General features: G+C 58.0%; 1 protein-coding gene across 4 annotated transcripts; it reads left to right on the plus strand.

Annotated features, from left to right (window-relative positions):
- Positions 1-14,187, plus strand: C1QTNF12 (C1q and TNF related 12). 4 transcript variants are annotated; one of them, XM_074306621.1, is made up of 9 exons: positions 1-68; positions 511-922; positions 9,730-9,846; positions 9,986-10,097; positions 10,224-10,393; positions 11,419-11,527; positions 12,598-12,688; positions 13,337-13,415; positions 13,661-14,187. In XM_074306621.1, the coding sequence occupies exons 2-9, from the start codon at positions 752-754 to the stop codon at positions 13,757-13,759; spliced, it is 948 nt and encodes a 315-aa protein (XP_074162722.1). In that variant the 5' UTR covers positions 1-68; positions 511-751; the 3' UTR covers positions 13,760-14,187. The 4 variants fall into 4 exon arrangements, with proteins under 4 accessions (XP_074162722.1, XP_074162721.1, XP_074162719.1 ...); XM_074306620.1 differs by lacking the exon at positions 1-68 and having other exon boundaries at positions 10,212-10,393; XM_074306618.1 differs by lacking the exons at positions 1-68; positions 511-922 and adding an exon at positions 2,980-3,320 and having other exon boundaries at positions 10,212-10,393.
- Positions 14,188-14,464: the final 277 nt, after the last annotated feature.

Consider the following 14,464-nt stretch of genomic DNA (forward strand, 5'->3'; position numbering starts at 1 on the left):
GAGCCGGAGGGAGGCACAGAGGGAGGAGGGAGCCGGCGCGCCGGCCGGGAGAGGGCACGGCTCGCGGGGCGCGGAGCGGAGGCAGGCTCCCTGGCGCTGGGCCGGCCCTCCGCGCGGGGCAGGAGGCGGCTCGCTTCGCGGCGCTTGCGGGGTCCCACCATGAGCCTGGAGAGCCGTCCCGCGTCCTGACGGCCGAGCCGCTGCCTGCCGCCCGCCCGGAGCGCGGGGAGCCCCGGGAGCCGGCGCGGGGCCGAGCCGAGCTGCTTCTCCGGCCCCTCGAGTGCTGCTGGCTGCAGGCGTGAAGTGATGGGGCCGCAGCGTGGGGAGGGCTCGGGGGGGCTCCCGGGGGCCCTATGAAGGAGAGGCCGCGGCCGCCCCGCCCCGCCCCGCCAGCCGGGGAGCCTTCCCGAGGCAGGTGCCCAGCCGCCCCCCGCCTTGGCGCCCGGTGTCCGTGAGAGCGCGGCCCACCGACGGGAAGCCCCGGGCCCCGGGCCCCCTCCCCCAGCACAGGGAGCGCTGCCTCTGCCGGCTCCGGGCCTCCCCTTCCCCATGAGAACCCGGCGGCTTTGGGGCAAGGGACGCTGAGGCTCGAAGCCGGGCTCGGCGCTCCGCGTCCTCGACGTCCGCCTCACCTCGAACTCCGCGCCCCAGCCTCCATCCCTCGGCTCCCGGAGTCCCGGGTCCCGCCAGCCCCGAGCCCGCCGGCCGCTCGCAGCCCTCCGGGAGCAAGGCCTCCCGCCCCCGCCCCGCCATGAGGCTGTGGGTGTGCGCCGTGGCCGCGGCGCTCCTGTGGCAGCACCTGGCCCTGCTCGGGGGCGCCGGCGCCAAGAGGGAGCGCAAGAAGGCCAAGGAGCCGAGCCAGTACACGGAGCCCTTCAACGCCACGCTCTCCAACAGCGAGGAGCTGCCCGCGCACCCCAAGGTACGGCCCGCCACGGGGCGGGGGGGGCAGGCGAGAGGGCTCCCCCCACTCTGAGGCGGCAGGGGCTCCACCGCGTGGCCCCGGGACCCCGCTCTCCTGTGCCCCAACCTGGCCCCGGGGGGATGCTCCTGGCCGCGCCTGACAAACTCGTCTCCCAGCCGCGGCCGCGGCCCACGTGCGGCTCAGAGCGGGGGATGCTGGGGAAGGATGCGGCTCGGCCCCAGAGCTCCCCGCGAGCCTCCCCCCACCCCTCACGGCCCTGTACCCATCTCTCCGCCCCCGCCGGCCTCCGGCCGGCTCCCCGTGTCTGTCATTCTCGGTGACTGCCGGGACTGCGCCTCTCGGTCTGCCTGGCCGTGTCTCTGTCTCCGTCTCTCTGACTTTGTCTCTGTCACTGTCTCTGCCTCTGTCTGTCTCTGTGTCAGTTATCTTCATGTTGCTGTTAGCATCTGCCTCTCTGGCTTTCTGTATCTGTCTCTCTGTCTCTGCTTATCTCTGCCTTTCTATCTGTGTCTGCCTCTCTCACTGTCTCTGTGTCTGCTTTCTCATCCCTTCATGCTGCTGTTATCTGTCTCTGTCTTTATCTCTCTGTGTCTCTGCTTTTCTGTTTCTGTCTCTCTGATTTTGTCTCTCTGTCTCTCTGACTGTCTCTCTCTCTGTCTCTGTCTGCCTTTCTGTCTCTGACTTTGTCTCTGTCTCTGCCTTTCTGTCTCTCTGTCTCTGTCTTTCTGTCTCTGTCTCTCTCTCTGCCTTTGCCTCTCTCTGTCTCTCTGACTTTGTCTTTCTGTCTCTGTCTCTCTCTCTCTGCCTTTGCCTCTCTGTCTCTCTGACTTTGTCTCTGTCTCTCTGTCTCTGCCTTTCTGTCTCTCTGTTTCTGCCTTTCTGTCTGTCTCTCTGACTTTGTCTCTGTCTCTATCTCTGCCTTTCTGACTTTGTCTCTCTGTCTCTGCCTTTCTGTCTCTGCTCTCTGCCTTTGTCTCTCTCTCTCTGTCTCTGCCTTTCTGTCTCTGTCTCTCTCTCTGCCTTTGTCTCTCTGTCTCTCTGACTTTGTCTCTGTCTCTCTGACTTTGTCTTTCTGTCTCTGTCTCTCTCTCTCTGCCTTTGCCTCTCTGTCTCTCTGACTTTGTCTCTGTCTCTTTGTCTCTGCCTTTCTGTCTCTCTGTCTCTGCCTTTCTGTCTGTCTCTCTGACTTTGTCTCTGTCTCTATCTCTGCCTTTCTGACTTTGTCTCTCTGTCTCTGCCTTTCTGTCTCTGCTCTCTGCCTTTGTCTCTCTCTCTCTGTCTCTGCCTTTCTGTCTCTGTCTCTCTCTCTGCCTTTGTCTCTCTGTCTCTCTGACTTTGTCTCTCTCTCTCTGTCTCTGCCTTTCTGTCTCTGTCTCTGTCTCTCTGCCTTTGTCTCTCTGTCTCTCTGCCTTTGTCTCTGTCTCTGCCTTTCTGTTTCTGTCTCTGATTTTGTCTCTGTCCCTCTGTCTCCGAGGCTTGTCGGTGCCTGTCTCTGAGTCTTTCTCCCTGGCTGCCTCTCTCCCTGTGCTCAAAGACAGTCTGTTTCTTGAGGGAATGTTGTTGACCACACGGCGGTCTTGGCTGGAGCCTGTGGGTTGGCTTTGGTCACTGATGGGGGGACAGTGGAGGAGTTTGGGGGAGTGAGAACGAATGCCAGTGCCAGGGAGAAGCTGCCCCTGTCTCCCTATGGCCCATTCCTCATTCACTGTAAAGCCGCCCGTGGGCAGGGCAGGGGAGGGGCGTCTGGCCCTAGCCCGCTGAGCCTCCTCCGGCAAGGTCCAAGGGGGAGCAGCTGGCCAGAAAGGGCCCATGGAGTGTAGGGGTGCCAGCCACACTATAGGGCTAGGTCTCGATGAAAGGGGGGGTGGGGTCTGGGCCCCAGCCAGAACTCGGGGGTTCCCAACGGCACATCAATTAGCGCTTTGAAGTCCAGATCATTTGGATGAGCTCCTTGGTGGGGTTGAGGCCCATTAAGTTTAATTGGCTTCCCGGCTCCCCAAGGGGGCGGCCCAGGTGAGCGGCTCTCCCGGTAACAACCCCCAGCTTGAACAGAAGTTAGGAGAAGTTCCTTCAGGAGCCCGACGCCAGCGGGGAGGAAGCGCCAGTCTGGATACCCAGGGCTCAGACCCTATCCCTAGAGATGCCCGGGCAGAAGTTCCCCTCCTTCCAGTGGTACCCACTGAGGCAAAGTCCCAGCTGGCGGCGGGAGTCCAGCATCGCTGGCTCTCTCTTACCCTGGGCTAGGCCAGCTCAGAGGCCTGAGCATGAAGCCGCTCTCACTTCTCCTGACCGGTGCCTGCCCTCCAGCCCTGCGGGAAAGGGGGCAGCCCCTGGGCCCTGGGAGACTCTCCGACCGAAGGGCACCAGAGGCTGTGTGACCAGGGCACTGGGGAAGGTGAGCCCCTGGGGAGCTGGGTGAGAAGGAGCGCATAGCCAATTCCCCAAACGTTCCCCAAAAGCCTTGAGATGCTCTGATTAGAGGGGCAGACATGTAACAGACGGGCCCTGCCCTCGAGGGGCTTATGACTTAATGGGGAAATTGTGTGTGAGTGTGTGTGTGTGTGTGTGTGTGTGTGTATGTGTGTGTGTGTATGTGTGAGTGTGTGTGAGTATGTGTGTGTGTATGTGATGTACAGAGGCAACTTCAGACCTGGCAGCTACTTTACAGGTTATCCAGTCTACCCCCCCCCCCAATTTACAGAAGAGGAAACAGACCCACAGAAGTCACACAGTGATAGCTTTAGATTTGGATGGGACCTTAGAGGTCATCATCTCTAACCCCTGGACTGAACAGAGGAAGAACATTTAAATGTCCTGTCCCGGTTGTCACAGGCAGCAAGTGTCTGAGGCGGGGTTCCAACCCCGGATGTCTGCCCTCCATTGCCCCACTCTGGTTCTCTCCTCCATTAGCGAGGGAGGAAGCAAGGGAACAGAGGAGAAATGCAGAGATCCTGCCAAGTCTGTCTAGAGAGAAAGCCTTGTGCTAGGGAGATCAGGGAAGGTTTCCTGGAGGAGGCGGCTCCTGAGCTGGACCTTAAAAGAAATGAAGACTTGGTGTCCTCAGTCTTCCCCTTCTTCCCTCTCCTTTCCTCCTTCCTCCTCTTCCTTCTCCTCCTTTTTCTTTCCTCCTCCCCTTCCTTCCACTTTCCTTTCTCTTCCCCCCTTCCCCTCCCTCTTCCCCTTTCCTTCTTCTTCTCCTTTCCTCTTTCCCTCTCTCTCCCCCTACTTTCTTCCTCTTCCTCTCTCCCTCCTCCCTCTCTGTTCCCCTTTTTCTCCCTTCCCTAATAAGAGCAGTTGACACATAGCTGACATTCAGTCAGTGAGGTACCGTGTTCGAATTGTGCCTCAGACACCCCCCCCTCCGGTGATACCAGGCAAGTATTTTCCCTCTTGCTGACCCTCAGCTCTAGGGCGGTCCCAGCATCTCCCTCATCAGGGCTTGTGAGGCTCAAATAAAATGAGGATGGTTGAAGGTTTCCTCGGCCTTGCCCACCCACCGTCTTCAGGGCAACCACCATTCCTGGATCTCCCCGGGGCTTCAGTCAACCTTGGGAGGGAAGGGCTATGATAAGCCCCATTTTACAGATGAGAAAACTGACTCCCCGAAGGGCCTCGTGACTCGTGCCTCAGCGCTCCTGCCTCCTGGCAGGCTGGGGTGGACTTCCTTGTCCATGGAGCTTGGCCCCAGTGCAGACCGTCCCGTCCCGGGCCCCTGGTCCAGGCAGGCTGGCTGAGGGGCTTCCTGGGCCCCGGTGCGTATGTATGGCCGTACGCGTGCTCACACACTCGAGACAGGCTGTTCCAGCTCGTCCCGGCGGGCCTTTTCATCTCCCTACATCAGCCCTGCTATCTGCCCGTCCATCTTCCAGCCCCCGGGGCCCATGTCGGGCTGGGTGTGCCCTGGCATGGATGCCCTGGGTCTATATCAGGAGCCGGGGGAAGATGTCAAGGGGACACCGGGAGCTCCTAATCTTGCCGGTCACAGGCCGGTTGCTTGAGGATTTAGCCAGCCCCCTGCCCACGCAAGGACAACCAGAGTCCCGAGAAGGGGGCCAGGCGGTTTGGAGCAGGGGGATGAGGTGGTTTTTGGAGCAGGGGGATGAGGCGAAGATCTGAGCAGAGTGTTCTGGTGTGGCCAGGGGAATGTGGGGGCCATGTATGACATCTGGGGTCCCCAGGACACAGGGCAGCATTGGGGCCAGGCCAGGGAAGGATGCTCATGGAAGCAGAGGCTGGGCCAATGCCTGGCTCACCCAGGCTGCCTCTCCCTCCCTCCTGGGGCTCCCTCCTTGCCCCTAGGACTCCCTCCTCAGGGCTGCCTTAGTAAGGGTGGGCATGTGATGTTCTTCCCCAGGCCCCCGGTTCCTTCTGGTCTCTAGGCTGCAGCTGGGACCCTGACCCAGCCCTGTGGTCTTTCTCTTTGAGAGAGACCATGTCTGAGGCTTGAAGTCATCAGCCCACTGGGTCTGGGTACCTCGACTTACCCTTCTGTGAAATGGCTCTGCCTCCTTGGGCCTCATGGACTCTCTTTGGGCCTGTGACCAGGCCACAGTTCATCCCCCATCCCCTTCCCAATATGGCGGAAAGCAGGACGATGCCGGTCTGGCCAAGGATGGGAAGGGTCCACCTGCCTCTGCTCCCAGGGAGAGAGGTCCCGCCCTTCACATTTGGCTCACAGGGGTAAGAGACAGGGGTGGGCCTGGAGCCCATAGCCTCGGCTCCAAATCAATTCTTCCCACCACTCTCCCCCTTAAGCTGCTGCTTTCTCCAGTGCAGTTAGTATTACCAGGAGAACATGGATTTTGCTATAGAAAACATCTTAGAGATTTTTCAGAAGGGGAAACTGAGGCTCACAAGGAAGATGAGTTCTCAGAGCCAGGATCCGCACCCAGAACCTCTGCCTCCAGGTCTGAGACATTCCTTGTGACACAAGATCACACTCTGACCGAGGCTTTTTGTCCCCAGGTCCTGGGGCCTCCCTTTTCAATCCACATGTCCTAAGTGCCTTTGTTTATTTGGGAGACTGGAAAGAGCCCTGATTCCAGAGGGAAAGGATCTGGATTCAGATCCTGCTTCTGACCCTTTGCTACTTGAATGAGTTTTAGACCATCACTTCCCCTCTGTGGACCTCAGTTTTCTCATCTGTCAAAGGGGTTTAGACCAGACCGCCTCTCTGGGGAAGGTGGCCTGGGATCCCAAGGAGAAGAGGGCTGGAGGAGGGAAAGCAGGAACCTGTTTTCCCAGAGAAGGGCGATCCCATGGCCTTGGGAAGCGGAGGCTCCGGGCCCTGCGCCTCCTTTCCTTGGGAGCCGTGGGCAAGGTCAGAGGCTGCTGGGTCCCCCGCCCCTCCTGGGGCTCCCAGGCCTCCCCAGCCCCCAGAAGAATGGGGCCATTGAGCAGAGCTCCCTGAGATTCCTTAGCCCTGACTCCCAGCCTGGGAGCTCTCCCTTGACAGCTTTCACTTTAGCACTAATTACTTAATTAGGCCTGACTCGGGCTGCTGGCTCCCTGCTGCCTGCTGGGCCGGGAGCGCGGTGCCCAAGGGCGGGAGGTTTTCCAGGGACCGAGGCTTGGGGCCCACGGCGGGGCGATGCTGGGTCAGGCCCTCGCTGACATGGGAGACCGGGCTCCCGAACCTCTGCCCCCCCACATTCCCAGGCTTGGGGCCTGTTTTTAAGAAAATGGGGGGGGGTCGGGATCAGCTGAGGTCATGATAACCCATTTATGTGGTGATTTATGGGATGCTGGGGGGGGGTGGGCCTAAAGCCAGGAGTGAGGCAGAGAAGGGATGGGGCGATGGGGGTGCTGGGAGTCGGGGGTCGGGGGCAGTAATGAGGCGGGGGTGGTATTTTGTTCAGTGAAGCTTCAGAACACGTGCCCGGCTAAAAGCAAGGAAATAGTCCCCATCTCCCAGGGGGTCATGTCTGACTTGGGGGGTCAGGGTGATCAGGCAGCCCATGAAATGTACCCAGCAGCACAGGGCTGTGGATCTGGTATCAGAACAACTACACTTGGACACCTACTACCCGTGCTTCCTTGGGGCTCAGTTTCCCCAGCTGCAAAAATGCAAGGACTTTTAAGACTTCAAAGATCCCATTTAGCAGGAACAACTACACTTGAGTACTTACTACCCATGCTTCCTTGGGGCTCAGTTTCCCCATCTGCAAGAATAAAAGGGCTGGACCTTATGGCCTCACATCTCCCTTCCAGTTGGTCATTGATGAGCCTGAGCAGATAGTTTTTAAAAAAAAGAGGCAGAAGAAATAAAAGCGAAGGGATTGTGCAAGTGGAGGGAGAGCAGGGGTCCGAGTGGGAAGGACTTCTCGAAGGAGGGGCTCATGTGGAGCCTTGGAGGAGCCGGGGCAGAGTCAGGGAGGACGGCGTTCTAGGAGGGGGGCCCGTCTGGACGGAGGCAGGACAGGGGGAGGTGATGGGGATGGAGTGCAGAAATGGCCATGGGAGGGAGGGTGGTCACGAGGGAGGATGGTGATAATGGAGGTCATTATCAGGCAGAGGGCATCGAGGGGAGCGGGGACCAGGGGGCCGGGATAATGAGCGGGGATGGTGCTGAGGGATTCTGACGGTGATGGGTGATTGATGGGGAAAATATGCTCCTCCGCGCCTTTCACCAGCCTCATTCCCATGGACCCGGGGCCAGGAGCTGGAAGGGGAGAGGCCGGAGCCAGCATTGGCGGGAAGCAGGCTCGCTCCTCAGTGGCTCTGAGCTCCCGGCCAGCGTCTGTTAAGCTCATGGCCCTGTTTTATGGGCTTCCTGTTCCAGGCAGAGGGACTGAATTCCTCCTCCACACCCATCACCTTCCCCGAGAGGCCGGAGGGGGACAAGGGGCCGAGGTGGGGGAGCCGCGGCCATCGCTGCTCACACGGGGCGCATTCTTCCCTTGTCCCCGACACTTCATTCCTCCCCTGGAGCAGAAGTCTCAGGCTTGATTGGGTCTGACGGAAACCTGGCCTACCTACAGTGGGGATAGATTGAGGCAGGGTCGGGGAGAGGAAGGACGAGGGCAAGGAGGGCCCCAGACAGCCGGAACCTTAAGCCCGCTGCTCCCCCCCAACCCCCCGAGGTCCCCGGGGACCTTTATGTGGGGTGAGAGAGGCAAGTCACCCCCGTACCAGGGCACCAGATGGTTCCTCCTGGCCTGGCCCAGATACAGGGTCAGGAAGCGCCCGGGACCCTCTCCCACAGGCGGCCCGCTGAGGGGGAAGAAGCCTGGGGTTTGAAATCACATGGCCGTCCCTTCTACCTCTCTGTCCATGTGCCTGGGAGGACGGGCCTTGGCTGCCCGGAGAAGCGGCTTGGCCCAGCCCGGGTGTGAGGCTGGGAGCCTGCCAGCCCCCTCAGTCATCACAGAGGGAGTGAGGCGTCAGCAGTGCCCGGCACCGTGCCAAGCGGGAGCCATTTGTCTGCCTTTGAAACATCTGGCCCCTCGGGCGTCCCCCCTGCCCACATGCCAGGCCCGGCTCTGTCTTGGCCCTCACCAGGGCCTCGGAGCCGATTGTGAAACAGCTCCCCTCCCCCCCGACCCCTCTGCCATCCCACCCTTCCCCTGACTCCCTCTCTGGCTTTAGGAAATCATCAAAAAGCACCTGGAAAAAGTCCTTTCTGGTCATTGCCGGCCGCCTGCCCTGCTCCCCTCGCCCTGCTCCTGTCCTGGCCGGCCGGGCATTCCTGCCCAGACCCAAATGGGAACCTGTTTTTGCTCCCTTGGCCGGCTTCCCTGGGCAGGCTACGGCCCTACCTGCACATCCGCACCTGGGGGAGGCAAGAGGACCTCCGACCTCTGACCTGTCCTGCTGACTGACTCTGGCCAAGTCCTCCTGCTTCTCCTTGCTGCCAGGCCGCTCTTTAGGGGACAGAGTATCTGGGCCTGGACCAAAAGGGGAGGACCCCAAACATGCGGGTGTCTCTGTGTCCCCTGAGGTCGCAGAATACATTTTCCTGTGCCCCCTCCGTGTCTCAATGGGAGTGTTATATTTTTGGACTTTAACCTTGAACTTATTATTTAGTTATTTATCTCACTTTGTTAAACTTTTATTTTTAACTAACTTTTTAACTTTCATTTTTAGTTTTTATACTTTTTAAAAAAGATTTTGCATTTTAAATTCTCTCCCTGACTTCCCTGTCTCCTCCCTAGCCCACTGAGAAATTTAACAATGTAATTAATAATGGATATTTATTTACTTAATTATTTTTAACTTTAATTTTTAGTTTTTATACTTTTTTAAAAAAAAGATTTTGAGATTTAAATTCTCCCCCTGTTTCCATCTCCTGGCTTGGTTCATCCCTTTCCCTCCCTCAGGGAGGGAGGCCGATGGGAGTCATTTGGTACCCACCTTTGCCTGGACCATTCTTCCACGCAGCTGACCCCCATCCTCTGGGAACCTGAAGTTTTAGCTCCCTGGACCTCAGCCCCTGGGCTGGCCCTGACCTCGGCCAGCTGGGAGCCAGGACTCCTGGGCTGTTAGACCTTAATAAGGGACAGAGGCGGAGGAGAGTTGGGCTCCCAGAAAGCAGAGACCCTGCCACCCTTTCCATTTCCAGCTGCTCCCCCTCCCCTGGGACGATCCTTCTTGTGTCCGCCCCAAGCTGGCGCTGTGGATTTCTGGTCACTGCTGTTCCGCCTTCTGCTTCACCATGTCTGTTTGTGGCCCACTGTTAGGAGTGACCCCTGGGAGGACTGGAGGACAGTGGGGGAGGAGAAGAGGGATGACTCACTGCTCCCCCTCCCCTGGGAGGAGCCCCTCTAGGGAGGCTGAAGCCGTATCTCTGCTTGCTCTCTCTTCAGCCGCCCGAGGGTCCGGGTCCTGAGCTGTCTGATGCCCACAAGACTTGGCTGAACTTTGTCCGGAGGCCGGATGAGGGTGCCCCCAGGAAGAAATGCAAAGGAAAAGACAAGAGACTAGTGAGTGGTCCAGGCCAAGGCTGAGAGGAGCTGGGTTGGGCTGTGGGGGGGCCGGCAAGGAGGGCCCTGGTTCTGGGGTGGGGGCAGGGCCCACCTCTGCCCGACTTTGATGTTCACCAGTCCCTTTGTCTGCTTTAAGCGCGGCCTCGTGGGCCCTCCAGGCCCCCCAGGGCCCGCCGGCCCCCCAGGTCCCCCAGGGGCTGAAGTCACGCAGGAAGCTCTGTTGCAGGAGTTCAAGGACATGCTGAAAGGTGAGACTGGGCCCTGAGCCCCGATGGGAAGGGAGCAGGGCCACGCTTGGAATGGAAGGCCACGGGGGTCAGGGAGGAGGAGACCTGGGGTGAATCTGGGGTCTCTATGACCAGTGTTCCCCACAGAGGCCACAGAGCGCCGGGCGGCGATGGCAGCCTCGGCCCAGCCCAGCCAGAGGCCCCTGGACTCCATAGTGGTCCCCTATAGGCGCGTGGAAGAAGCTTTCCACTGCAAGCTGAAAGCCCAGCTGGTCATTGACAAGAAGACCCTGATGGAGCTGCATGGCTTCCAGGCGGTGAGCCGGGACCCTCCCCTCCCCATGTCCTGGGGAACCCGCTCCTGGGGTAACTGCTCTGTGGCTTAGAGCAGAGATAACTGGCGTTAGGAGCTCACTTCAAATCTGACCTTGTCCTTTCCTAGCTGGGTGATCCTGGCTAAGTCATTTAATCTCTCCCAGCCTCAGTTTCCCCATCTGTAAAATGGGCTCATAGTGCCTCGAGACCCACCTCAGAAGTATTGTGGGGCTCAGTTGAGGTGATGTATGTGAAGAAGTGTTGTTCCAACCCCCCCCCCCCCGATATTAATAAATGCCAGTCACTATACAATTGAGGGAAAGGCCTGGAGTCAGGGGGTCTGAGTTCGAATCCTGCCTTAAACTTTGTGTCATTGACTAAATCACTTAAACTCTTGTTGCTCCCAGGGAGCTCTCTGAAGGTGATTTAGAGTCTCCCCCCCCCAGAAGTATATACAATGGTTTTGTCCATGAGATCAGCCATATCCAGAAGCACTCACTCACACACAATCACTCACTCACACTCACACACATACTCTCACGCATACTTATTCACTCACCCACAATCACACACAGACACAGCCCCAAAGACAGGAAGCCAGCGCCCGGGGCACGAGGAGACAGGAGCGCTTTCTGGGGCCCGTGTTCTGGTGCCGCAGTCTCCCGCCAGTGGTTTGGAATTAAGTCCCAGCTTCTATTAATGTAATTGCTTTAATGGGGGAGGGAGGGAGGGAGCCCCTTTCTGTTGGACTTGGAAGCAGCAGGGATGCCAGAGGAGGGAGAAAAGATGCTGCTGCTGGGAGGGAGCCCGACTGGGGAGACTTTCCTCCTCTGTTCCTCCCTCACCCCCCCACCCCCCCGGACCTGGAATGAGGGAGTTTGTGGACCAGAGGAGCCTCCACTCCGCTGGGTGCCTCAGTTTCCCATTTGTGATCAGGACTCCACGTTCCCTTGATTTGGGGAAGAAGCAAAAGCTGGGGGGGCCTTCTGGGGTTCTGTCATGCTAATTCGGGGTTCCTCTGTCGCAGCCCCTGGCCAAGGGGGCCTTCCTGCGGGGCTCGGGCCTGAACCTTTCGACGGGCCGCTTCACAGCCCCGGTGTCCGGCATCTACCAGTTCTCAGCCAACGTGCACATTGGTGAGTGTGTGTGTGGGAGAAGGCAGAGCTGATGGGGAGCCCTCTGTGTGCGTGGATGCGGGGGGGGGGGGGGGAGACACCGGGCAGTGCCCTGTGGGCTGGAGTCTGAGGAATCGGAGACTGTACAGAGATCAAATCATGTTGTACACCCAAAGATACAAATTTGGGGGTCATCTGGGGTTGGGAATTTTTTTTTGGTGAAGGGTGGGGATGGAGAGAGCAGATGGGTGGCTGTGGGTACACTTATAAAACACCTACTATGTGCCAGACAAGAGTCAGAGAGGCAGCTGTGAGGGCCTTGGAGGCAGGAGGCTTGCCTTGGATACATCCTGACCGTCCCACCCTGGCCAAATCCTAACCTCTCAGAGTCCCAGGCAATTCTTTTTTTTTTTTTTTTTTTTCACTTAAAGCAGAGTGATACATCTATTATTATGATTATTATTACAGTTTTTTATTTTCAAAACACATGCATGGATAATTTTTCAATATTGATTCTTACGAAACCTTGTGTTTCAGATTTTCCCTCCTTCCCCCACCCCCTCTCCTCCAATATACGTTATACATGTTAAACTATATGTTAAATCCAATGTGTGTAAATAGATTGTACCACACAGGGGTGGGTCTGGATCTTCTGGGGCCCCTTCTTACTCTCGATCTCGGTGCCATGTCCACAGAGAAATAAGGGGAGGTGGGTTGGGGCAGGGCCCTTGCGAAGGGGTGACGGGAAGGGGAGATCGGGCAGACTTCCTTTAAGGGAACCGGGAATTCTACAAGGCAGACGTGCTGTGAGGAACTCCTAAAGTGGGAATTCTCTCCACGGATGCAGGCTGCCATTCGTCTTGTGGTTCTGATGGGATTTTCCCGGGATCACAGAGAGGCTCTGAACTCGTTCAGTTCTCTATGGTCCACGTGCTTCTCCTAAAGAGACGCTTTCTGTTTGTGTTGCTCTTATCCCTGACTGTGGGTAATGGAGAGGGGGGGGGGGTTTGAGACCCATCCGACGGGTTAAAGGGAGTCAGTAAGGCTATGTTTAAGCAGACTTCCTGTTCACCCTGATGCTTTCCTCTCAGATCACAGTGAGCTGAAGAGCCGAGCCCAGCTGAGGGCCCGAGACAATGTCCGCGTGCTGATCTGTATTGAATCCTTGTGTCATCAACACACGTAAGTAACTGTGCTTTATGCTCAGGTGGGTCCGGGACTCCTCTGGACTTCACCTCTTTGGCCCTGTGGACTCTAAGATGTCTCAACCGGGCCCGGGATGGGCCCGTCAGCACCCGAGAAGGAAGAAGTTCGGGGATTCCATGTTTTAGGAAAACCCGTTATATGGCGGGAGATGGTGCCCCAAGGGAAGCCCTCCTGATTTGTTTGGGAGAAAGAGTGGAAGGGAAAATTCAATCTCAATGGCTCTTCCTCTACCTCATGGCTGGTAGGGGGCAAACAAAGACAGTGAATATATATATATATAGCATTATATATCCCAATAAATCTTGGCTTCTAATGCAATACAATAGTTATAAATGTAAAATCTACATCTGGGCTCAAGCAATCAATTGCACAAGCACAAGATGGGAGAAGTGTTCTAGGCAGTAAAGGTCTGAAAAAAACACTGGGGTTTTGGGGCAAGCTCCTTGCAGAGACCGAGACTCCCAGAGAGGAGAGCTCCTTAGTCAGGGGAGTCCCATGGTCTGAAGTGGGGATGTGCCCTGTGGGAGCACAGATCCAGGGGAGGACGGACAGGGCCAGACCAAGCAGTAGCCTCCTCCCCCCGTGCCCGCTGCCTCTGATGCCCCCTTGCTTGCTTTGCCATAGGTCCCTAGAGGTGATCACGGGCCTCGAGAGCAACAGCAAGATTTTCACGGTGCACATCCAGGGGCTTCTGCAGCTTCAGGTAGTGAGGGGGGAAGGGAGGGGTCAAGGGTTCCCATGGGGAGCGTCCCCAGCCTTGAGGGCCTCCAGGGCCTCTGGGCCCAGCTGCTTCTCACACCTCTGGGGGTGGGGGGTGCTCCGGGGGAGGCGGCTGGGCTGTCTTTTCCCCAATTTCCCTCCCCTGCCCTGGGGTGGGGGAGAGCGGCTGCCGGCCATCCTTGGGGCCCAGCCCCCTCTCAGGCCAGGTCTCCTGTGCTTCTTTCTCAGGCTGGCCAGTACACCTCCATCTTTGTGGACAACAGCGCCGGGGCCGCCCTCACCATCCAGAGTGGCTCAGACTTCATGGGGATGCTCGTGGGGCTGTGATCTGTGATCTGGAAGGAAGCCCAAGCCGCTCGGGGCCAGAGCCGGCGGGGAGCCCCAGGTCGGGGAGGGGAGGACCTGGGGAGGGGGAGAAAGGACCCCTGGGATGGCCCCCCTTCTCTGGGGTCTGGGAGCCCAGCCAGGGCCCAGTGTCCTGCCTTTCCTCCGTGTTCCCCCAAACACACACACCGTGGACACACACATGTCCTGGGCATCCCCCCCCCACTCACACACTCACAGACACACAAACACACACTCACACACACTCACACACTCACTCACACACCTTGCGGGTCAGAGGCGGCTGCTTGTTTTTTTTATTCCTGTCTATTCTTATTATATACGTTACTGATAATTATTATTATGAAAATTATGATAATAGAGAATAAAATGGTGGGAGGGGTCCGACCTCCAGCCACTTGTGGTTAAGAGTCCTGGCTCCTGTCGCTGGGGGAGGGGCAGGGCTCCCCAGGGAGCCTGGGGGCTGGGAGAAGGGGCCGAAGCCTTGGAATCCTTGGATCATAGAGGGAGAGCTGAGAGGGGCCTCAAAGTCCCATAGTCCGCCCTCTGAATTTTACTAAAAGGAAACTGCTCCCCCCAAAGTTAAGTGATTTCCTAAAGTCCCACGTGCAGCAAAGAGAGATCAGGACTTGAATCTGGGCCCCTGACTCCATGGCCAGGGCCTTTCCACCGTATCCAGGACTTTAG

This window comes from Sminthopsis crassicaudata, chromosome 3 (genome assembly GCF_048593235.1).
Source record: "Sminthopsis crassicaudata isolate SCR6 chromosome 3, ASM4859323v1, whole genome shotgun sequence".
Taxonomy (NCBI): domain Eukaryota; kingdom Metazoa; phylum Chordata; class Mammalia; order Dasyuromorphia; family Dasyuridae; genus Sminthopsis; species Sminthopsis crassicaudata.